General features: G+C 40.1%; 2 protein-coding genes across 3 annotated transcripts; one reads left to right on the forward strand and one right to left on the reverse strand.

The window, feature by feature from the left end:
* Positions 1-1,411: 1,411 nt before the first annotated feature.
* On the forward strand, positions 1,412-14,760 carry stk24a (serine/threonine kinase 24a (STE20 homolog, yeast)). The gene is made up of 11 exons (XM_029458913.1): positions 1,412-1,945; positions 5,302-5,532; positions 8,158-8,214; positions 8,378-8,486; positions 8,947-9,104; positions 10,104-10,289; positions 10,393-10,538; positions 10,654-10,786; positions 10,892-10,960; positions 11,064-11,200; positions 11,726-14,760. The coding sequence occupies exons 1-11, from the start codon at positions 1,904-1,906 to the stop codon at positions 11,757-11,759; spliced, it is 1,302 nt and encodes a 433-aa protein (XP_029314773.1). The 5' UTR covers positions 1,412-1,903; the 3' UTR covers positions 11,760-14,760.
* A 164-nt stretch (positions 14,761-14,924) lies between these two features.
* Positions 14,925-24,421, reverse strand: ino80da (INO80 complex subunit Da). Of its 2 annotated transcripts, none has more exons than XM_029458909.1 (10): positions 24,355-24,421; positions 21,880-22,126; positions 20,945-21,756; positions 20,697-20,790; positions 20,387-20,611; positions 20,124-20,233; positions 19,801-19,934; positions 19,383-19,606; positions 19,036-19,193; positions 14,925-18,484 (listed from the first exon to the last, which is right to left on the reverse strand). In XM_029458909.1, exons 1-10 carry the CDS (start codon positions 24,377-24,379, stop codon positions 17,469-17,471), a joined length of 3,045 nt encoding a protein of 1,014 aa, XP_029314769.1. In that variant the 5' UTR covers positions 24,380-24,421; the 3' UTR covers positions 14,925-17,468. The 2 variants fall into 2 exon arrangements, with proteins under 2 accessions (XP_029314769.1, XP_029314770.1); XM_029458910.1 differs by lacking the exon at positions 24,355-24,421 and adding an exon at positions 23,880-24,281.
* Positions 24,422-24,496: the final 75 nt, after the last annotated feature.

The raw sequence follows: 24,496 nt of genomic DNA on the forward strand, positions 1-24,496 counted from the left end.
TGAATGTAGTGTCTGCGCCAACATTTTATTCACATGGCCTTTTTCACAGAACACATTATGACATGTCATGAAACTGAAGCCACTAAATAGAATTCAGCCATCATTAAATTGATTATTTACGCTTGTGTTTTTCCTGCTGCAACCTGTTATATATAATGTTGTCCATGAAAACGTCTAAAATGTATCTGAACTGGTCATGTGATGCTAACTTAAATAACTTAATATCAACTGGCCCTAATTGTCTTAGTTTGGGGTAACTTGATAAAATACAGCTTTATTTCTTTTCTTTTAGGACAATTTAAAGTAAAAATATAAAGGTGTTAAAAGATAAGATCACAATTCTTAAGTTTGTCCGAAAGAAATCTGCATATGTACATAAAAATCTCCTGCCCGTACCTGCAAGGAAGACATCCTTTCCTAATACTATTCCGAAAGCAAAGGGAAAAATTCTAAGTAATTTTTCTGTGCAACGATACACCCAAGGTTCAACCAATGTTAATATAATACTTACTCAGTTATTCAAAATAAGTGGGCATTACAGATTTCCTGTGAAAGACTGGCTGGAAAATAACCTCTCGAAAGGAAAATTCACATTTTTTAATAAAGTTTTTATTTATTTAAATATACACAAATATACAATAGTATTACCTTCAGTTATAAGATATAAAAATGCCTGTGATAAATGCACATTTTAGAAAAAACTAAATAATAATTTGTCAAAGCAATACAACCTAACCATTAGTGGTACATAGCCCAAGGCTTTTGGGGCTCCAGGACAGCTGCTTGCTTTGCCCAGTTGGTAATTCAGCTTTGTTATCCACATCAAACTACTGCATTTTGTTGCACAACCCTGTGTTATATGATGACAATACATTATCCTTGTATCCTTATGTCCTTGTAAATGTGTGAAATCACACTTACTCCTCTTTTTTTATTGTATAATGTTTAAGCCAAACAAGTATCTTCAAACCAAACACATATATACAATTGGACAAAAACACAGGACAGGACAAAACCATAAAGGCTCTACAGGGGTACACATGCAATAAAAACATTACATAAAAAATATGTAAGGCTTTACAGAGGACTGTCTATTGTTTTCATTGCTTTATTATTCTTCAGTACATGTAGTGTTTCAATATAGTATCTTTTCATTTTCTTGTTGAGTCAATTTAAATTTGTGTAATATCATATTTTCCATATCAAATAATGAGGTTCAAAGTGTTTTAAAATCAATATCATTCTTATCATAAAATGATATATTTCTCTACTAAATGAATAATTAAACATCTTTAAAAATATTCTATATCTAACCAAAATAATTGAATACACAGGCATTCATAAAAACGTCCTTCCTGCTCTGTGACGCTTGTTGATTAACGAATGACGACTTAATGCACCGTCTACTCTGATTGGTCCTTCAGAAAATGAAAATGACATTAACCAAGATGGCGCTGGGCGACACAGAAAAGTGATGAGAGAATAGAACAACAAGCGATACAACTATAAAATAGTGTGCACTTGTGTACCTTGTACGACTTTTTTTTAAAACAGGCCTCAATCTTATCATCGGGAAACTGTCAAGCACGTGTCGAGGGACCGCACTGGTCTACAGAGATATAATTATTCAGCTAACTGTTTGCTAACTAGCTGCTAAAGCAGCTAGCATAGCTAACGTTCGCTAACTGCGGAAGGCGAGTGAGGAGAAGGCAGCTCGAAGTACAAGCCGACAAGTCAAGCTGATTTTTTTTATCAAGCGACCTCTCCGTTTGATACATTAACTACCCTTAACAGAGTTTGCAGCACATCCATACAAAGGGTCGATCAGGAAACTAACGTTACACGTCTGATAAGGAAAGCAGAAAAAGACGAGGAAAGGTGTCATCTTTGCTGATCTGACGCCATGGCTCTTTCCCCTATTCAGAGTGGGCTGCCGGGGATTCAGGTAAATAAAATGCATTTATATCATTAGCTAACTTTCGGAGTCAAGTTCATTTGGTTTATAGCCACCCGGCTTTTTACTTCACGGAAGTTCAACTCGATGCCTGTAAATAACTTTATCAACAGGAACACTGCATCGTTATCACGATTAACACTGTCGCCCTGTCTTTCCAATGATAAATGCACCTTTATGTCAAAGTCCATTATGCCCGTGTGTGATAAGAAGGCTGATATCTTGTTCTATCTCTCGTCTAAAGTCTACTGAATTACCCCATCAAACCCCAGATATACAATTTATTCTGGCCGAGTTTATTTCTAATTTATAAACAGTATCCACTATTGACTAAAATGGACATTACAATTAAAGCACAAATTCACGTCTCCAGCTATTAAGTCCAAGTCCAGGCCTGTTGTATTTTTAACCAACAGTTCAACACTAGATATTCAGTTTATTGCCAAATAAATCAAATTCTCACGTTTAAGAAGGTATTTTAGTTTTAAAAATTATAAACAATTATCAAAATAGTTGCCCTCTTTATCTGTGATCAACTAATCGATCAATTGACTAACCGTTTCAGCTCTAATCATTTTAAAAACTAATGCTTTACATGTAGTACTTTATCTGTGTATTTACTTTTTTCAGTCATGTCATGAGCCCTGCTCGTCATCTGTACTCTAAACAGAGCAGTCTAAATATCACACCTATTGGTTTTGACTCTTCATTATTGATTAATCTGGCAAGGATTTTGTTGCTCTATCAAATATTTGTTTGTTGCAATGTCACCTAAATTGATGTCTATACATTTGTTTTCTTCCGTCCAACAGTTAAGAACCTGAAGATATTTAGTTTACAATGATATAAATGAAGAGAAAAGCAGCCTGCCTTCAGATTTGAGAAGCTAAAACCAGTTTTGGCCTTTTTGCACAGTAAACTAATTAAATGATTGATTTAAGTAATTTTAAAATAGTTGTCATTTAATAATTGATGTACTTATCAATGAAGTGGCTAATAATTGCACCAATGATGGTGACACAACAAGTCACATGCATGATTATTCCATTGATTGCACACAATACTACTCTTTCTCTTAAATTATGAACGCTTTATTAGCACATGCACAGACAAACACAGGTTCAGAGGGTAAAAAAACAGACCTGAGCCCACAGGTTACTTTGTTGAGCATTTAGGAGGCTGGCAACCCTGAGGGTGTGGTGCGTGGATGACACTAGACTACACAGTTGTGTGGTGCAGATGGGGGAGCATCAAACGCATGCTTTTAGAGCGAGGTTCAGGCAGCTTTAGTTGTCGCAGTAAACTTGCTGACTGTGGATATGGCAAGTACATTCCCATCATGTCTGTGGTCGCAGTGCCCTTGTTGTTTTTCCCATTGTTTTTACAGAGGTCAGACTCGACATTATAATTTTCACCTGGATGACTGACCACACTAGTGTTATGATAGTATTTTGGTTGTGTTGTTTCTACTCTGCTTTATTCTGCGCCGCTGTGTCTCTTTGTCTTTGTTGTAAAGTCTCTTTGCTATCAAATTCAGCAGCCACCTCTTTGCCAATTTTTCAAAGTGCAGCTGCTCATCTCCCCCTTCCATATAGGTTGGACCACCATTAGCACTTTTACAGGAAACTGTTCTCTGGGGGGCTGTAAAACAATATGCTGTGTCAGCCAACAGATCATGGTTTTAGGGCTGGGTTACCTGGCAAATTAAGAATTGAGCTTAATTGATTTAGTTCTTTATTAATAAAGCTACTGCAAAAATACGATTTGTTGTGTGTGTGTATATACACTTTTTCAGATATTCTTCATAATATACAGTTGCATGCATTAATAAAAATTCTACTTTTTTTCAGGATGGCTTTATTTTTGGATTATATTTGTCATGGAAATGATGGCAATGCAAACACTATTCAACGGTTTAGGCTAATGATTGCTGTGCATGAAGGGAAATTGAACTGGCCAACTCGAAGACCATTATTTCCTCCCTGGTACTCCATAGGGAAACAAGCAATTTAGTGCAGTCTATAAGTTGGGCTGTAGTCCTGCAGTTAATGGTTGTCCTTTGTGGTGGAGGTCATTAAGCTAAATTGCGTCTGTTTCACGTTTTCTCTTGATTTTAAGTGTTAATCGCAGCCACACAATTTACTTTGTCAACAAAGGATGAAATGAAAGTCTTGGATTAGTTTTAAGTTATGTGCTGCTGTTGTGATTTTTGGTCTTGAATTCCACACATAGCTTGAGTTCCAGAGGAATTGATAAAATAATCTGTTCTGGCTTTTGGGGTGTTTTTTCTTAGTACACAACTCCTGATGATTCTAGAAAGACAGCAGAGGACATAACATCCAGCCTCAGCAGCTGAGCTGTGTGCAGAAAAGTAGGGATGTTACTTCCTTGTCAATTCCAATTGATCAGTATTGGTTTTACTAAACCTGATCATTAAACACATTTTTCTTGTTTAATTTATCCCACGCTGGTGGTCCATGTGACATTTTAGTAAACGTACTGTATTGCGAACCGTGAAGTGTCTCAAATGAAACTAGCAGCCTGGTGTTGAGGTTTGACTGACATTCACATTTTGTTAATGCTGGAATGAAGAGACTTTGTCAAAACTCTCCTGCCACACCAGTTCCAGATTGACACCCTTCTCACCGCAAATACTGAAGGAAACTATTTTTATTTTTTTTATCTGTGAGGCAGGCTTTTTTTCTTCCCTACTGATTTTACTCATAAAGATCAGTTTACTATTCATGGTGTAATGTTTTCTGTGCATCTGGAGTAGTGTTCTGCAATGTGAGAACTACACATTTATGACGGAAAGCCTACATTATAAACTAACGGAGTTGAGGTTAAAGACGGTAACATTTACCAGGCAGGGAGGGTCAAAGAAAAAGGTTGTTTTGGTTGCATTGTGGAAAGGAACCAGACTGATCCAGCTTAGTTTTTTTTTAGCTTGACCCATACAAGAGACTAAAAGTCAGGATATCTTTTTCTCTGGTGTCTGTTGTAACCAAAAAGGTGGAGTACCCCTTTAATGCTAATCTATTCAATCGTCAAGCATGTTTTAGGTCAAATAGAATTTGAAAATAGGAATAATGGATAAGGAGTCTGTGTGACTTATTATTGAATGTCTGTGTGTATGCTTGTCATAAAATACCATTAATGTGTGTGTTTGTCTGTTTTCATAAGATAATGCCTGAATGTTCACTCAGTTGCTGCCAGGTTAAAAGTATATTGAATACTTGTCATTTTACCGCCTGTGCCTTTCTGTTAAACATGTTTTTCTATGTTACTTAAAAATACTTTCTGTTCTCTTCCCCCCCCCCTCCCCCATCCTTATCTCTGTCACACAGAATTTCAGAGCTGATCCAGAAGAGTATTTCACCAAGATGGACAGAATAGGAAAAGGCTCTTTTGGCGAAGTTTTTAAGGGCATCGACAGTCGGACTCAGAAAGTCGTGGCCATTAAAATTATTGACCTGGAAGAAGCGGAGGATGAAATCGAAGACATTCAACAGGAAATCACCGTTCTCAGCCAGTGCGACAGTCCCTTTATCACCAAGTATTATGGATCCTACCTAAAGGTAAGATTAAACCTCTGGAAGTATATCATTGTCAATGTGTCATCGTTCATACTCGACAATATGCATGTATGTCAGTAGTGTGTTCTCTAAAGCAAGTGTGTCCAATATAGGTCAATAAATAATGCACATGGACAATGGAACAAGTATTTCCTGTGTAATATTGCACAGATTGCTGTTGAACAACCCAAACTAGGCCAACATTGCTGTAGTATATAGCTTCAGGGCTTTTAACAGTGCAATCTGTAAGTATTTGGACACTGGCATATGTTTTATTCTTTTTGCACTGCACTCCAGTAGATTTGGGGATTTTAAATAAAATGATAACAGTGAGGTTCACTTTCAGCCTCAATATTAAATCTTAGGTGAATAGGGTATGAATTATAGCCCTTGGTAGGCCTATACATAGAAACGTGCAGCATAACAGTGATAGGGGTACAGATTTGGCGAAGTTAATATGAATGTAAACTCCGTCAACATCTCTTGTAGTTTGAGTATATTTTCAGTCACGCTACATCCGATGGTGCTTTTTGCCGGTTTCACCTCCCAGATTTGAGCGGTTAACAGATCCAGTCTTAAGCGTTCTCAGACTTATTGGGACAATCGGCAGCCGCGATTTCATTTCAAACATGTTTAATATTTAGGAGGCTAAATCTGGATGACTATGTTGGTACTTTCAGGCCACGACCACAATAGCCAATGAGAGAGAAGAGCCAGAACAGCTGACGGTGTTGCAATGCAGCAGTAAACATTTGAGCCCTTGAAGCTAACGTTAGCGGGCATACTACTGTTGACGGATATTAAAACGGACAGTTAAAACCTCAGGTTCAGTTCTTGCTGAAGAACAGACGCTCTGTGTTGACTGCATCTCCCCAAACATTTTCTCATCCAGATTCGTTTAGACTCCTGCCTTTAGTTTTTTCTCGCTGTAAATGATTACTACAGCAACATATTGCACCGTGTCAGCTGTCAGTTTGTTTACATCTGCTTCCCCTTGAGATATTGCAGATCTCCCTCTGGCACGATAATATTAATAATATCACGTAGTGTGTGTTCGGCCATTATTTTTCAAATCTTGTAGCGGTGGCATGTTTGAGATTATAGAGAAGAACTTCCATGAAGTTACTTCTCATGTGCGTGATGCAACCGATTTCAAAATCGTTTAGGATTTCAAATCTCCTGTAGTCCGGCTTGTGAGTGCCTCTCACAGCATTTACAGTACTATGGTACTTAACAGCAGTAAGTGGTGGTCCATTAGCTCAAGTTATGCTGCTGCCTGAAGGAGAGAATTAAGGCTTATTTGTGTTCATATAAGCATTGTTTTTGTGTGTTTATATGCATGTGTATATATGTATGTATTTACATGTCTTACAGACTGCCCTTACTAGACATCGCTTAAGAGAATCAAGGATTGTCGCCAGTACAGGGCGTTCTTTTTTTCTTTCTTCTTTTTTCGGTTTTAGTTAAAGCTTTTCTTTTCTGGTCCTAAAGCCGCTTAGGAATCACAGAAATAAGACGATCCTTTCAACTCCAGAACTTTCCTAAACTTCATCACGTTTCTATGATTCTTTGTTTTCAGGATCAAAGTAATCCAAAGTAATAAGTGATAGTTGGGTACATAGTAAACAGGAACAGCTAATAGCTAATTCAGGCAAAATGTAAACAAATATAGTTTTTAAAAAGGGGGGCCTCAAGTTGGGGCCCACAGCATGGAACCCATGGCAACGTAATATTCCCTGGTTACATCCCCCAAAGCATTATGGAAACTGTAGTTCCAAAACGTAGAGACGCAGGAGTCTGAGTAAATTGTCATCCTAAGTAATTCTGTGTGCACCTGGAAATCTCAATTTACGAGCCTAGATGACACATCGACAAGTCTGGAGTTGTAACGCGTGACTGACTGAACTGCCTTCACAGATGTTGTTTATTCACATGAAAACATTGCACTTGTGCAGGAAGCGGCTGTTGCCCAAGTGTTCTGAGCACATCTGAATCAGACAGCCGAGATGTTTTTGGTGTGTTAGACGAGCACAAGATTCAGTCCAACTGAAGTCTGTAGAGGAGTGGACGTACCAAGGCTCTGCCTACTTGAAGCAGCTTGCTATATTAGTTCCTGTTCTTAAGATTTGAATCACATTATCTATTAATAATGTGATCTGTATAGCCTCATGAAAATGACTTTTTAGAGGATTTAACAGCTCTGATTGTTTTTATTTGTAGGTTTTAGAGAAGTAGCTGTCGTCATTGGTCAGAAAAAAAACAGCTTGTTTAAAATGTAATTGAATATTTTAGTATTAATAGCGCTAGTGTCCGGCGATGAACTGATAATTATGTCAGTAATAATCGCATATTAATTGGGAAATGACCCTTTCAGTTTTGTCATATTATGACTGAACACACGGTACATGATTCTGACCACTTGCCTAAATCAATGCAATTTCATCTATTTACAATACAATCGCTCCACTGTACATATTATATCTACTAGGCACAAAGAGGCCCAGGTAGAATTTGATTTAAATTGTTTTATTTAATTGAAGTGGACATAGTATTTATCAACTCTGTTTGTAATAACTAATGCAACTTCTGTCTGACACTATCTGACTGAATACGTGGTTTATTTTGCAGGGTACAAAATTATGGATTATTATGGAGTATTTGGGTGGAGGATCAGCCCTGGATTTGGTAAGTCTATAGCAAAATGAAATAAATGACCTATTTGAAGATGATTGTATTTGATTTGCAGGCCATTTTGACAGTTATCTGATGTGTACAATCTGTGCCATCCATCTTTCAAAGTTAGGCCCAAAGTCCCCTGTCTCCTCTAATGTCTCCGTTTCTTTTGTAGTTGGAACCCGGTGCCCTGGATGAAACGCAGATTGCCACAATTCTGAGAGAGATCCTGAAAGGTCTCGAGTATCTGCACTCTGAAAAGAAAATCCACAGAGATATCAAAGGTAAGACTGGTGCCTTGTTTGAACAATAGTTTGGTGAATGGTTTAATCTTGGAAACATTTTCTCAATAGTTTTGTTTAAAAATGCTGAAGTGAGGCTTTAATGTGTATTAGCAGAGGCATCACCAGCTGCTGAGTGCTGTCTGTAATCAGACCCAAAGACAAGTCGGAATACTTTAATCTGTCGCATTTTACACTTGAATGTAAATTCTGTTGAGATGTGTAATCTCTATCCTTTGTTCAGACATTCATAGTACTGGAGCCGGCATGTTGGTGTGGAGAGAGCAATGCAAACAGGAGCTGTATATAATGTTTCTTTAGAAATGTGTGTGAGGGTCAACTGGTCAGAGTTCAATCATATTACCTAAGTGGTTGAGACATAGCATTGTCTGTAGCTTTTCATATACTGAATGTTCATTTAAGCACAGAAAGTTACATGTTTGTCCTCTTGCTTTGCTTTCAGCTGCCAACGTGTTGCTGTCGGAACAAGGCGAAGTGAAGCTGGCTGACTTCGGAGTGGCGGGCCAGCTGACAGACACCCAGATAAAAAGAAACACATTTGTTGGTACTCCTTTCTGGATGGCACCTGAAGTCATAAAGCAATCTGCCTACGACTCAAAGGTCAGAATTTTTTATATATATATATATATATATATATATATATATATATATATATATATATATATATATATATATATATATATATATATATGATATTATTATTATTATAGTTTAGTGATGGAAAGCAGACTCTCAAAGAAATCTATAGTTTTAGTTTGTTGTCAATTAGGCTTTAATTGACAACACATTGCTAAAGGTCATTTTGTAGCATAACAGGAAGTAAACTTTACTGCACATGTACCATTGCAAGACACATGAGTTTGACCGCTGGATCACAAAAGCTTATTGTAGGTTTAACACGTCAGCTGTGTTGGACTGAACATCTGGAGTTGTGGGAGTTTTTCTATTGGACTAGTCGACTTGTGGCCAGCGGTGAGTCGAGCCACACCAGTGCAAGAAAGAGGGAGGGCACAGTGAGAGCATGAAGGAAAATATATCGGGCTTATTAAAAGGTTTATAGAGTTTATATCAATCAGATCAACCCAGCGACGTGTCAAACCTTTTTGATGTCTCTGTAAAAAGATGGAAATTTAATGTTGCTGATGAAAACATGTAACAGACTTCCTGTGTTGAACAAGATAGAAAAACAGAAAGTGACCACATGTGACAGAATATGTAAAACTGAATCTAACAAATAAAATAGTGGTGAAGAACATTGTCCAAAGAAAAAAAGATCTGTGTGAAACGGCTCTCTAAATGATTTGTACATTTTGTCCTTGCTCTGTTGATGCTGTGTGCTGGTTTTCTAGACTAGAAATGACCAAATGCATATTTTTGGAATAACCACAACATGAGTCAGTGAGGCTCTTCAACAGCAGCACTATGTCACAGTCTACAGTTTGCAGGACTTCCTCAAATACACCCATGCTGATAATGTCAGCCAGTTTAAAGGTCATGTCACAGAGCATTTTGTCAATGTGTGTATTTGTGGACCAATGCGTCAGATTCTGCTGCTTTATTAAGATGATCTTTTCCGTCCCAAATGTCTTCGTATTCTAGGCCGACATCTGGTCTTTAGGAATAACGGCAATAGAACTGGCTAAAGGAGAGCCGCCGCACTCTGAGCTTCATCCTATGAAGGTCTTGTTCCTCATCCCAAAGAACAATCCCCCAACACTGGAAGGAAACTACAGCAAACCACTGAAAGAATTTATTGAAGCCTGTTTAAATAAGGAGCCTAGCTTTGTAAGTGTAAAGGACTCTTACTGTTCATACTGTTACGAGTAATAGTGCACAGTATTCTTTTAATATTAACCGCTAAGTTTTGTTTTTTGTGTGTTTTCCTTAGAGGCCAACTGCCAAAGAGCTGTTAAAACATAAGTATATTGTAAGGCATGCCAAAAAGACGTCCTATCTTGCAGAGCTGATTGACAGATACAAGAGGTGGAAGTCAGAGCAGTCCCGGGAAGCATCCAGCTCAGATGACTCTGACGAGTAAGTGTTCTGCCCCCATCACCATCCAGTTAATGGCAAACGTGTACTCTGAGGCAAAATCTTGCCACTTTAATAGCACACTAATGATGGTCCTAAAAATCCTGTGTCACTGTAGAGAGGCAAATGGCCAGGCCTCTGGAGGAGATGACGCTGGCAATGATGACTGGATCTTCAACACCATCAGGGAGAAGGACCTCAGAAAGTTTCAGAACGGGGCAGCACAGGCTGCTGAGCTCGAACAGAAACAGGTGAGACCATACGCCGTGGTAGAGGAATAAAGTAATACATTTGTTGTTGAGCAAGTCTTCCAGATTTCCCTTTTTAACATTAAAATCATCACTTTTTTTTTCCAGGTGCAGGAGAGTTCAAAGAGGCCTTTGTCACAAAGCTTGGAAACAATTTTTTCTCCATTGTTTACTGAGGTAAAGGCATTAACAAGTTACCTCAAGTCAAGAGACGGCTCTATAAATGAAATATTTAGGAAGTTCACATTGTACTGTTATCTAAAAGATGTCATTGTTGCAGTTGAAAGAAAAGGGAGAGACACGTAATGGCAAGCCGGAGGCTGCAGAGGCGCTGCGGGAGGCCATTTTCCTGGCAGAAGAAACGCACCCAGGGATCTGTGACTCCCTTGTAGCTGAACTAGTGCAGAGACTTCAGAGGTAATCAGAGTTCTCATTATCACTTCTCACTATATTCTTCAAGTAAATTCACGTGAAAGTCTCATGAGATGGAATATTCACTTCCTGAATGTGATGAAGGTATGTGTTCCAATGTACTGGGATCATTAAGGGCATCAGTTGCGATGCTGTATCCTTTATTTCCACAGAGAAGTTAAGGATACAGCATATAGACGTAGTAAAGTGGCTATCCATTTGTCATCCATCCATTAAGTTTTCTGATGTGCAATAGGGGTGTAAGAAAATATCAATACACTTGAGTATCACGATATTATGTTTTGTGAAACTATTGATTTTTAAAAACACTATTGATGTTTGAAAGTTACAGTATTGCAGAATATTCTAACGTATTGAATCGTAATCCCTGTATCGAGATGCGTATCGCCAGAATATTGCCAATACACAGCCCTAGTAATGAACATTAAGTTCACTACTGTGACTCGAGACCTTTTAACCAGAGGCCTGTTCACAAAGTAAATATTAACATTGTTTCCTGATGTTTGTCAGGTTTTCTGTGCCACAGGCAGCTGCCAGTCACTGAAAGGAGCTGCATCCAGCTCTGCTCTAAATGTCCACCCTGGTGGCAGCAGTCAGACCTTTTCTCTGACCTCTACAGCCTGAATGAAGTCTCCCAGGAAGGTCTCCATCACTCATTTGCCTGAAGCAAATCTTGGCCTACTTAATGTCTGTTTATACGCTAGCACACCACCAGAGGGTTCCTATTAAGGACAGTCAGTGGCCAGCCACTCTGCTGCTTCCACGACTGCCACCTGCTGTAAGATGTCCCCTCTCAATACCTCCTTCACAACTGTTTTTATTTTTAATGATTGAGTCAGCTATCTTTCTGCAAGGACTCTTGAGTTATTGGTTTTGGTGAGTGTGTGTGGCTTTTTTCTCAAAGGTTTACACTCTGTATCCTTTTGGAGAAAGTACCTTGCTTAATTAATTGTGTGCATGTGTGTGTGGCTGTGCGAGATACCCTGTGAAATGTGCGGTGAAGAATGACGAGTGGGTTGAAGCATTCTATTGAAAACTCAGGTATCCTGCTTTAAGTGGATTGGTTCCTCTGGGAGACTGAAAGAGCTCTAGGGTGGTTGTACAGTCTTGTAAATAAGCTAATTTCTACAGATTCATGAAAAAATTATGGAGCGTTTCTAATGGAGCCACTGTGTACAAATGGCCAAATGCAAACTGTAGATAATGGTTGTGAGGTAAATATTTTGAGAGACTAAAATGGCCATACATGAGATTGCCTTGCCTTTCTACTTGTTCTTTTGTATATCGGTCTTTGATTTCTCCAGTTGTAAAACTTTTCAAATACTCACCCAGTGAATGAAAAATGTCTGCCCTCTTATCATGTTTTACTATTGATTTATTATACATTTCTTAATTCTCTTTAACTTTTTGGTTTCACGCTCGATGCTGTGGCTTTAATAATGTTGGAGAATGTAAAAAACAAAAGGCTGGATCCATGAAGCCCCCACCAGTTCGAAACACTGGATGCTCTGTTGCCAGCCCCGATTCCACAAGGCCTCGAGTTGTGTTGGTTTGTTGGACTTTGCCTCACCCTTCTTTTTTTGCTGTGTGTTTTTGACTGGTTAGATAAACTGAGGTTTTGTCCATTCATTCCATTAACTGGGCAATGCCATCATCTAGTTTATAAATCAGCAGACTCTGTTAGTCTTCCTAGGAGCTGCAGTGGTACTATCTATCTCCTCAGCGTACCTACAGCTTTAATTGCACTTCAAGTATAAATGCCTTTTTGACTATAAACAAAGTAGCCATAAAACAGTAGCACGAGACTTAGAGTATTTTGCAGGTATGCTAACTGGGACAAAAAAAAAGTCCACCTGAAGTCTCACAGCTTGGACTCTAGAATTGGTCATGCAGTGTAATATTTGCCTGGCTGTATCTTTCCATTTGGACTTCTGAAAGGTTTTTCAGTTGTACAGTAAATGCATATAGACAAAGACTTCTCGCATAGTAGATAATATGGCTCTCAGATGTACATATTAACAAGAAGCCACAAGGTGTTCAGAGACCAGCGGCACTGCGACTACTTGTGACGGTAGTTTAAAAGGAATGTGCATGATAGTATAACAGTATAAAAGCCTATTGGTTGGCCTGACCAGTATGCGTTGTAGCATACTGCTGCAGGACTGGAGGAATGTTGAGTCCTCCTAAACAGAGTCGAATCAGCCTTAGAGTATTTGTGATGAATGGGGTGAATAGTATCAGCTTTAAAATGTTAGATTCAATGCTTTTGTTGTCTTTTTTCTTCCCCCCCCCTCCCGCCTCCTCTGGTATTGAAATGCATATGCAGCAATACTTTTAAAAGACAAATGATAAAAGATCAAAAATAATTTATTTCATTCCTGGCCAGTATGACACATGTGTGAACAAATTGTCTCCTTTTTTTTGTATTATCAGACTAGAGGAATTTTCATAATTCTTATGAAGTCAGATGATATATTGTTTCTGCAATGGGCAATACACGGTACCACAGAAAACAGGGCAAGTTAAAGAGAAAGTTCAACATTTGGGAAATACGGTTATTTGCTTTCTATTTGTCTGTTAAATATGCGGCTATGCCGGTTCGCTTAGTTAACACTTAGTAGCCCGGCTCTGTCCACAAAATCCGCACTATTTCTTGGCTTGGACCAGAGACTTCCTGTCTCTGCTGATTACCAAGCGACAGAATAAAAACAGATTTGTTGCTATGCTAGCTTTAGCTTCATATTTCCCCAAACCTTCCGCCAGAGCTGATGAGCGGATCTCCCATTATGTCAAATTATTCTTTTAACTCCTTATATTGTAAGTTAAATGGAACTTTTCTCTCAAAATACATGACATGTTTTTCACAGTTTTAATGAGTAAAAGTCCAAATGTATTGTTCAAAGTAAAGATTGGTTAATCAAGTAAAGGTACCAGACTCAATGATTTCTATTTTCACTCCGTTTCTGTTTTCTGCTCTTCTATGAACAATGACTCCGCTCTCAATTCAAACTTCTCATGTGAAATGTGCCATGGAAGTCCTCCATCCAAAACGGAGACAAATTAAATTTGCACCTTTTTACATGGTCGATTATGACTCCTTATCTTTAATATGTTGCACTTTTCAGATTTATTTTGCTTTTTTTTTTTTTTTTTTTAAATGGTACTTAAAAAGGCGACTTGTGTTGCAATTACACCAGTTTTATTTTATGTTTCCCCCTTTTTGTATGTTGTTGTATGGCAATAAAGCAGTGTGATCACCAGGAGTAATTTCTTAGCACAAGTAGGCATATATTCTATTAAACTATTTTTATAACCCAAAAGAGCAGTATTATGTAATAGAGGGAGTGAAGTTTGGTTCTGTGATGTGTTAAAGTTTCAGTATACACTGGATAGCAATCACTTGAAATGTACATTTCGTTTTGTGACTTTGCTAACAGTTTATAGTCCAGTATACATGTTTGCTAATTCAGGACAATGCTGTTGGATTTATTGAAAGTTGTCAAATGATTAAGGAAAAAATAAAAATCAATTACAAATTTGATGAATAGGTTTGCCGTTGTTTGAGTCATGCCTAAACAAACTATTTTCTGTGATATCAGTCACATCTGATCTCCACGCGCATGGACACACCTGACATCACGTGTTTAGTGGAAAGTATTTTTAACTTACTAGTAAAAAAAAAAAAAGAATTCCACAAACTGTCAGCAAATACCTCACAGCAAGTTTTATTTATACATCCAAAAACAAAAGATCAAATTTCTCACACTATATACAGATATTACATACAGTGTTTGTACACATATTACATCATTTGTACACAAGAAAAATATACATAAAAATGTAAACCTTTGTATACAAAAAATACCTTAGACAAATTAAACAAGGACCAATAACAAAAGGTGACTAGATTAGCTCATCCTATCTTTAAAAACAGTAATACAGTACATTCAATGAGTATAGGAATTTGTCAGCCATCTCTGAATTCAAGCAGTTAAATGTGCCTACAGTACGAGCCCTGTTAATTTTGTTCTATGTGGTTTTTGGGAGAGTAAACTGGTGCGGTGACTAATCTCATGCTATGTGGATACAGCAGTAATGCCTTGCAAACATTTCCATCCAACTAGTTTTTTGTTTTGTTTTTTTAACCTTTAGGGGCACTGTGTTCATGACTTAGTTACAACACTGCAGTCACTGAGAAGCCCAGTTGTCTCTGGTGGAGCTACAGGTTTACACTTCATTATGTGTTTTCTCTTTGGAACTGAGAGACAGAACTGGGCCTTCTCACAGCTGGACATAGGGGGGGGGGGGTCTGGTAATGATGGCAGCTGTTCATTTAATGAGCGTCCAAGCAAAAACATTATATATAAAAAATAAAAATAAAAAGCAAGACAGACACGGGACATGTGAAACACCAGCGGCCTCATCCACTCCTGTGCAAATCTATGTTGAAAAAACAACAACTGTAACGTTGATCAGTTTTTCTCCACAAAATGAAATGGCGATGCATATATTCCTAAATTTCAGACCACCAAGAATCAAGCCAGTGACCATAATCCAATAATATTATATTAATGCTCTCACACACAAGGTTTCTGCACCATGCAAATCTCAAGACTTCTTCCTGGAGTTTAATAGCTATCAAAAATACTCTCCAACAGGATATATTATTTAGAAACTAAATGACAGCATACAAACATTGATCCCTCCAACGTACAACCGTTTTGATAGCCATTAAAAACGAGACTCATTCTACAAGACACAGGTTCCACTGAAAACATTGCAAATAACAATTTCAATCCATTGCTACTCAATTCACCAACGAACCCCAAGATAGAGACTTGCTACTCTATATACTTAATACGCAACAATGTCTGACAATCTGTCAAATGTCTAATATATTATCCATCAAAAGCCATGATGTATGAGTCGGTAACAGACAGGAGGGGGGGCCCTCAGCCCTCAGGTGGTTCTCATTTTCTAAAATTAAAATCAGACCCCGGGTTTGCATCATTTCGCTTAAAACTTTTATAATGGGAGTTTTAGAATAAAACAGACACTGCTCAACACACCAATTTATACCATTTAAAATCACCTACCGTAGCCCTGTCAGGGTGTTCTGGCCTTGATGTATTAAAGTAGGTTTCCTTAGAGTCCTGACATGCAAGTCACTAATAACCATTGTATATGTGGACCACAGAGCACCTTTGAGAGTAGACACTTAAAGTCCCTGTATTACGTCATCATTAACACTGAAACTCATATTAGACTTAAAAATTCACTCGGTATGACCCGAGAGAAGAAGTTAGGCTGACCTGATCACTGGTCTCCCTAGGCTCTAATTCTGAGTGAAACTGCAGTAAAATAAAAACATTACAACAGTTATAGAGGCCAAAATATATTCCTGATCCATCAAGTGAAGCTACATGTAATGAGACCAATAAAATACCTTACAATGCTTGAGTTATGTTAATGTGTTTATTGCTTTAAGAAACTATAATTACCTTCAAGTGTCTACTAGGCCACTCAGAGTGCCACAACCAATGGTGAGGTCAGAGATTTTGACGTCTGAGCAAACCAATAAATGAGCACATATACAGTATACACAATAAAAAAACTGATGTTTAAAAGTATTTTGGTAAATTCATATGACTGAGAAATCTGACTCCGTAAGATTCTATAATCATGATAACAGTTAAATAGCTTGAAACATAATGGGTCACAAATATCACAACCTGTACTCTTTGTTTTTCAGAGGGTGACAGAAGCAGTGTATGAAATGGGTTGAAAATTAAAAATGCAATGGCTATCTGAGCAAGGCAGGGTACAGTTGATCATTTAAAAAGACACGACTAACTGGCAAAGCAAACAAACCGACCATTGATTGAGGCTTCTACGTCAATTAATTCTGAGCACTGTGACAGATAATCTCTGCCAAAAAGGTCCTTCCGCCAATTTTCACCCGTTCAATTCATCATAAAATCGGACTGTTACCCCCTTGCTGACGAAACCACAAGGCATCAAACGAGTGGACTCACACCAACTTAAAATCCCAGAGACCGCCTGGCTACAGAATAAAAGAACGAAAATAGTGTGGAAAATCTGAGGTTGTGCAAATTCATTATCAAATAGTGCACTATCACCACATTGCACACATAGCAGACGAAGAGGGGGGGTTAGTCAGCAGCCAGTCGACTGGATTGTAAGTGACTGTGAGTCAACAGGCCGTCTTGCAGCCGCTGCCGGCCGACTGCTCTCATTTACTTTGCGTGAAGGGTGGTGTGGCGCTGTTGGCACTTGCAGCGGTGGCACTAACTATGGAATAGCCAGCGGGGGGCGCTGTGGAGCTGTGGCTGGGCTGCACGTCTTTCGGGATGCCACTGTGGGAGGCCAATTGATGGCCAAAGGCCGCGCTGAACTGTGGGAGCTGCTGCTTGGACTTTGTGGAGGTCAGAAGATCATGTGACGATGAGGGGGCAGGGGAAGTTGTTAAACCCGTCAAGCCACTCTGGGGCATCGCCGAAAGCGCCGCCATGGGCTGCAGCGTCACAGAGTGTGTGGTGGCCGGGGGCGTGGACAGGGAGGTGGATATGAGATGACTTTCTGATCCTATGAGAGTGCCAAACTGCGTGGGGTCTGTGAGGGGGAGAGGGAGATTGTTCCATGATGAGCGCGGGGGTCCGGGTACCCCGCTGAGGGGCACTTCCAGCAGTAGAGGGGTGTCTGTCTGAAAGGAGCTGGCATGGGGAGAAGATATGTGGTCGCTGTATGGGGATGGCACGTGCTCACTGCTGTAGTGGCTGCCTTGGGGAGATGATGTAGGGGCGTCCGACTTGGCCAGGACATGGGATGTGTGTGTGCGGGGAAACGTTCGTTCTGTTATTGAGGTCTGAGTGAGCAGAGAGGTGGTGGAGGGGGCTACTGCAGAAGAAGATGAGGTCAGGTTGGAGCACGACGTCTGGGGCTGGTTGGCGGGCTGAGATGGCGGCGAGGGGGGAAAGTGACCCCCAGTAGACTGCAGTAGATTGTCCTCCAGCTCGAGGCTGGTGAAGTTCTCTGTAGGGATGCGGCTGTTGAGCAGGTCGCCCATTCCCCCCGGCTGGACCGGACCAGGGAACACCGCCATGGCTCGGTGGTCCACTCCTTCAGAAGGAGCCAGGTCTCCCATGGAGGTCAGGCACACCAAAGAGTCTGGGTAGGACCCCATAGCCTGCAGTGCACGCACCAGCTCCTCAGCCTCCTCCGTGGTGGGCAATAAATCCCCATTCTTACCTACACACACACACACACACACACACACACACACACACACACACACACACACACACACACACACACACACACACACACACACACACACACACACACACACACACACACCATTTATCAAAATGTCAGTACAGAAAAGCAAAACTACTTAAGAACAATTTTGAGGTACTTTATACTTCTTCGATACATCTCAGAGATAAATATTATACTTTTTATTCCACTAAATTTATTTGACAGCTTCAGTTACTTTGTGGATATAGATTATTAGCACAAAATATAAATCAACAAATAAATGATGATGTATTGTTATAGATTAAGCTACCCAGCCGCATTAATGCATCAATATTAAGAATGTAATATATATTATTCTGCATGAGTACTTTTACTTATGACATTTTCATTATGTTTTGATGCCAATACGTTTTCTGAATGCAGGACTTCTACTGCGGCTGGACTGGTCAATTTTAAGAGTTTTGGGCTATTTTCCTTCCATAACACATCATAAGATCAGACTTTGTTAGCATACACATGAAAAGAATGAGCTGAATGACAACCTTCAAACAAGTCGAAGTCCTGCAGGTCATCAGGTAGTCTGGGTAGCACATCGGAGAAGTCCTCCTGGTTTAGCTCAAGGTCATTTGGAATGTCTGCCATTTCATTGGTGATATCGTCAGGAAGCTCCTCTGTACTCAGGTCTGGAGTTGAAGGGCTCCTGTCACAAAGATGAGAATACAAATGCTTGGTGAAAAAATCAAAAGCAAATTGCTAAAAATTGCTACTGCAGAGAAGAATTATACACGAGTGACATGAGAGCCTGTGAACAAGCCGTGTTCTCCCTGACACTGGAGCTCTGCACACTAAATTTTTAAGTCAACAGTGTAGAGATACAAGTGTAGCAGACCTGATGCTGGTCTGTGAGGGCATTGCTAGGCTTGTAGAAGGCATTCCCAGGTTCCCCTGTGGCAACGCTGGAGGGATGGGTTTCTGAGGCCTCCGCGGTCCTCTCCTCCTCTTCTTCTTGTGTTTTTTGGTGAGCGCCGGTGGTTTGGTCTTTTTACGTGGCTTGCGCTGTTGCTGTTGCTGGTGCTGCACCCGTCGGTTACCATCCCCTCGCAGGAAGTTATCCTGTGTGTTATGTATGGGAGAGCATTGAGTCACATAGCCCATGCAAAATCAAACAGAGCATTCACATGTAATGAAGACAACACTAAAAAGGAAAAGTTTAACATTTGGGGAAATAGGCTTATTTTTCTTTTTCTTCTCTGCAAAAATAAAACATTTCCAAAAAGTTAAAATTGTCTTTTGAATATTGAACTCACCATTTTTTTGGCATGCTCTTCACAGAGTGGAGTCTGGTGTGTGATATCAAACACAGGGATGGAGCACTGCTGACCATCTGCAAATTTGGCTGTGCAACTAGCAAAGAGCTGCTGGGAACGATTCAACAGGATGTCTACAGTGAACAATAAAAGGAAACAACACAAAACACTAGACAGGAATATTGTACATCAAATTATGCGATTAAAAAAGAAAAATCTGATAAAAAGAAAACACATTTTCAAATTAGAAAACAGAATCACAGTCATTCTTCTGCACTTGTTGCAACCAGCTGTACCATTAAGAGATTTGGTGGAAAGGATACGCTGAAAGCAGTGTCGAGTGAAGGGCAGAGCCCTGTTGCTGCAGGCCTGGCCCTTTGTGCTGCCAGTGCAGGTCCCCGTGTCTGTGCTCTGCTGCCTTCCTGGAGCCACACTGTAGAAACATATAGACCAGCTACAACACTGACAACACTTCACATTTGTTATGTGCACTGATATAAAACACAGGTGAGAGATGTAGGGTTTGTGACTGGTTCATATTAGTCCTGTGAGATAAGCAAAATTGATGACATTTGTGAGAAATTACCTTGAGGAGCTTCGAGAGGCACCACGTAACTCCTGGATCAGCTGACCAGCACAATCTGGGTTGTTACTGGCAGCGTGCAGCAAGGCTTTGCGAAAGACATAGCGGTATCTCTTTTGGCGGATGCTCGCCCTCTCCTGCCTGCACATGTGCTTGTATTTCTCCTGGAGGTACGAGCAAAGCCTAAGTAGCCGCGTTCGCCGTGAGGAACCGCTGTCTTCTTCCAACCTATTTAGAAAACAATTAATAGCAGTCATGACGAGAAGCGTCAGGTCATAGTTTACACTGTAAGTGTAAGTAATAGGATACCGACCCATTCTGTGGTCTCCAAGAGCTCTGGAAAGGAACAAATGTCTCTGCCTCCTCTTCATCATCATCATCAGCACTGTCCTCTGACCAGTCCAGTCCTGGAAGAGAACTTGTTAGAGCAGCTCATCTAACTTGGCAGGCTCAAATCTCAATTGCTACACTATATCTGAACTATTTTACACAGTCCCTAAAAACTGCACATGAATTTATACGTAAGGAAAAAAAACTGAGTGGTAAATTTAAATTAAGCACCTAGATGAGGAAAGAGGTCTCCATGCTCCTGGTGTGTCTTGGCACAGAGCTGCACCAGATGTTGCAACCTGGCCAGGCAGCTGGCAGAAGGTGAGAAGGCAGCAGGACGCATGACAACCATGTGCCGCAGATTGTTACTGCCACTGTCCTTGCAACTGACAGGCAAGTGAGTAGCATTGAAAGGCATTTTCCTGCTGAGTGATGGCCCAGAAGGTTGCACTGGACTGGGTGCTGCATTAGCGGGCATCCCTGGAGGCAGAAAGTTGACCGTCTGAGGTGGTGGTGGATTGCATAATAAACCCTGCTGCTGTCCTGGGAAGATGAAGGAAGTCACGCTGGAGTGCTGGGGCGGCTGGAGGAGACCTGACTGCTGCCGCGGGAGATGAGTGTTGAGCGGTGAGGAGGGGTGGACACGGGGGGCAGGGGAGGGACTAAAGTGCTCAGGATGTGGCTGGAAGAGGTCCGTGTCATGGCAGAGTTTCTGGTTGAGCACCAGCCGACTCTGTAGTTTTTTCTTGATGGCGCTGCCCTTCCGAGGTGTACCCACCTCCTCCCCATCTATGTCATCCTCATAAAAGGCAAAAGGGTCCAGGAGTTCCCCGTCAGGGAGGGGTAACAGGCGTGTACAGGGAGGAGATGGTGGTAGTTCATCTAGACCATTGGGAACTTTCAGAGCTAGAGAGGGCACAGTTATGTTGAGAGCCACTGACTCCAGGTGAGCCCGTGAGCGCATTTCCTCCAAAGCATCATGTTTCTTTTTCCGTTCCTTCTTGGGGATAAAGCCCAGAACCTGCAGGTGGCTGTTACAGTATCTGGAAAACAAGAACACATCCTCAGCATACTGTGCACAGCAAGTTTTCTGCACAGCATAGTGGAATAATACGCTAGACATGCACATGTAGTGGTATTTAATTGATTAACATGACAATTCACACCTGCGGTCCTCCGACTTGGGGATGGGGTTGGTACATCGCTGGCTGTTGTACTTGGCCACATATTCACATTGCTTGAAGGGGGCGGTCTTATCCTCCAGAACGTGCCGGATACAGAAAGCATAGCCATTTAGTCTGCGCTGCTTGCAGAGCTTTGGGCTGTATGAGCACAACGGCTTATTGTCCACCTCTGAGAAGTGTATGTGTTTGCCTTCATACATCACGTGACTCTTGTTCTTGACAACATCAGCTGATGGGATAAAGTCAGGGAAAACCAAGAGTTATATCTCTAACTTCATACTGATGAGGTAACCATGCATGCACATGCAGGGTTAAGAGGCAGGGAAATAGTCACTTCTACAACAGGTGGCTGTTTCCCAAGCTCTTAGCTAATATTTAATGAGAGTAAATATTCAGGAAGCCACATAATTATACAATATATTTGATCCGTTAATATTTTCAGTGTCATGTTAAAAGTAAGTTACTATTACCGGACCCTATATTGTGCAAAATAAAACAACATACTGACATATTAATACTTATTTGAGAACACTTTAGTCAAGACAAACTTTGCTTATGAGTTCTATTGGCTTTCACACCTTCTCATTGTAAGTGTCAAAATATCTCATTGAGAAACAGTTGGTAAACAGAGAATATGTAATTTTATCCAGCAGTCCATTCAATGATCCTTCAAGCTAGCACTTACAAGATCATTATGATGGTTGTATAATACTATCTATATCTATATCTATATCTATATATATATATATATAAATATATATCTATATCTATATATATATATATATATATATATATATATATATATATATACACACTAATCTATATTGCATGAACTTAAAAGCTAGAAAACAAGTCACCTGCAAGTGTGTAGGCATCCTTACAAAACTACCTGAACATTCAAATAACTCAATCAAAAAGACGCCTTTTTAGATCCAACAAGAACGCATTTCTATGTAAATGCTTCACAATAAACAATCAAAACTAACAGGATACTTCGGGTAGATTATGTCCCAATACACTGTAACGATATTGTAGCGTTAGCTGCTCAGGTTCAGCAGTATCTTGGCTGCTACATTTAACTATAATTGTGTGCATTAAAGAAGGTTATGCCATCGCTAGGGTTCAGACAGACAGACAGACATGTTGGACACATAAGGGCAGGTTGTGTATGCGTCATTTGTATCCGCCTGGTCTCATGTTAACTTTAGACACGGAGAGCCGGACAGGCATCAGACGGTGACTAACGTTAGCTAGCGTAACTATCATTGGAGCCTGGGGAGCTAGCCAACATTAGCTTGGAGCCGATAGACAGATGTCAAATTTAACGCTATAAGAGTGTAAACGTATCTACATGTAACATAATCCCGTATACTAATCTATAAAATACTACGTTATACATATTCAGGCAGAAATACATTTTACTAGATAAACAAAAAGTCAAATTTGCTAGTTAGCTAACAAGCTATCAAAGCTAAAAACACAAATTAGTAGGCGGTAGCTAACCAGGAAACGGAAACATCAGCAAATGGCAACACTAAAAATGTCTATTTTCAGTTTAGTTTCATCAAGTAAAAATGGAAGCGTAATCATACATTTCAAGCAATAATTGGCGCCAACCGTGGAATTTTTTTTATATATTAATATAATACATTTATCGCCAAATACTTTCAAACAAAGGGTCTACATACGAGGCTTAAGGCCTGTACCCGAAGGCCTCCGTAATCGATATGAATTATAGCTATTATCGTTACATAGTGTCCCATTGGGGGACTTGAGACTGTCAAGATTGTATAACTCCCCACTTCTACGTTAGACACGGACTCATTTAGTCAGATCACAAGTTACAAAATAAACGAGTCATTAATAACAGGCCTATTAGCTTTGATAGCACAGCGGCTTATAGTTGAACGCCTGGCCGTTTGAAGCCTGCGCAAAACGGTACACTCAGAAATCGAGAGCGAGGCCTAGACGAATTCGCTTACCTTGAATTGGTATGGGCTGTGTAAGGTATTCGCTCCAGATAGACGGCCGAAATGTCTATTAGAATCGGCTAGGCTATTTGTGCATCGATATTGAAGACAGGATAATAACAGTGATCTTCATCGAGCTCGGTATATCTTGAAATAAGGATGCATTAAAATATAGGCTATCCAGAGCAAATTACAAGCAGTAGGCAGGCTGCTGAGGATTTTTGTTGGATCCACAGCAGACTCCTCACAGCACCACTACAGGCACTGCGAGGACATGACAACAATCCGCTCAACAACAACAACCTCTCCTACCATATTGGAAATTCAACTTTGTTAAAAGCCTTTACAGTGTAGAAGTGTCATGTTAATCTCTTTATGACAGGAATGAGTGTTTGTGTGTGCCGTTTTACATTTTTCACATTTAAAACAATTGGGTTAAATTATATTGACTGAGAGGTCCTGCAAAGTGTTGCCGTGTAAAATCCACCTCGACCACGGCGATCGTCCTCCATGTGAATGCGTTACCATCACTGCTGCCACTGTTGCCGGCTGTACGCTGATGATGGACCACGTGCCAGGGAGATACAGGAGCTCGAGAAAAGTTATACAGAATAGTGCCTGCACATATT

The sequence above is a fragment of the Cottoperca gobio genome, chromosome 21, assembly GCF_900634415.1.
Source record: "Cottoperca gobio chromosome 21, fCotGob3.1, whole genome shotgun sequence".
NCBI lineage: Eukaryota > Metazoa > Chordata > Actinopteri > Perciformes > Bovichtidae > Cottoperca > Cottoperca gobio.

What these genes read in the sequence shown, in the direction of transcription:
- stk24a (XM_029458913.1), top strand. Translation starts at nt 1,904, where the DNA reads ATGGCTCTTTCCCCTATTCAGAGTGGGCTGCCGGGGATTCAG. An exon ending in AATCTGCCTACGACTCAAAG is followed by an intron (nt 9,105 to 10,103) that starts GTCAGAATTTTT and finishes TTCGTATTCTAG; the next exon opens with GCCGACATCTGGTCTTTAGG. An exon ending in CTGAGCTCGAACAGAAACAG is followed by an intron (nt 10,787 to 10,891) that starts GTGAGACCATAC and finishes TTTTTTTTCCAG; the next exon opens with GTGCAGGAGAGTTCAAAGAG.
- ino80da (XM_029458909.1), bottom strand. Translation starts at nt 24,379, where the DNA reads ATGGAGGACGATCGCCGTGGTCGAG. An exon ending in GGACGATCGCCGTGGTCGAG is followed by an intron (nt 22,127 to 24,354) that starts GTGGATTTTACA and finishes TTATCCCATCAG; the next exon opens with CTGATGTTGTCAAGAACAAG. An exon ending in GCCTCTCGAAGCTCCTCAAG is followed by an intron (nt 20,234 to 20,386) that starts GTAATTTCTCAC and finishes ATGTTTCTACAG; the next exon opens with TGTGGCTCCAGGAAGGCAGC.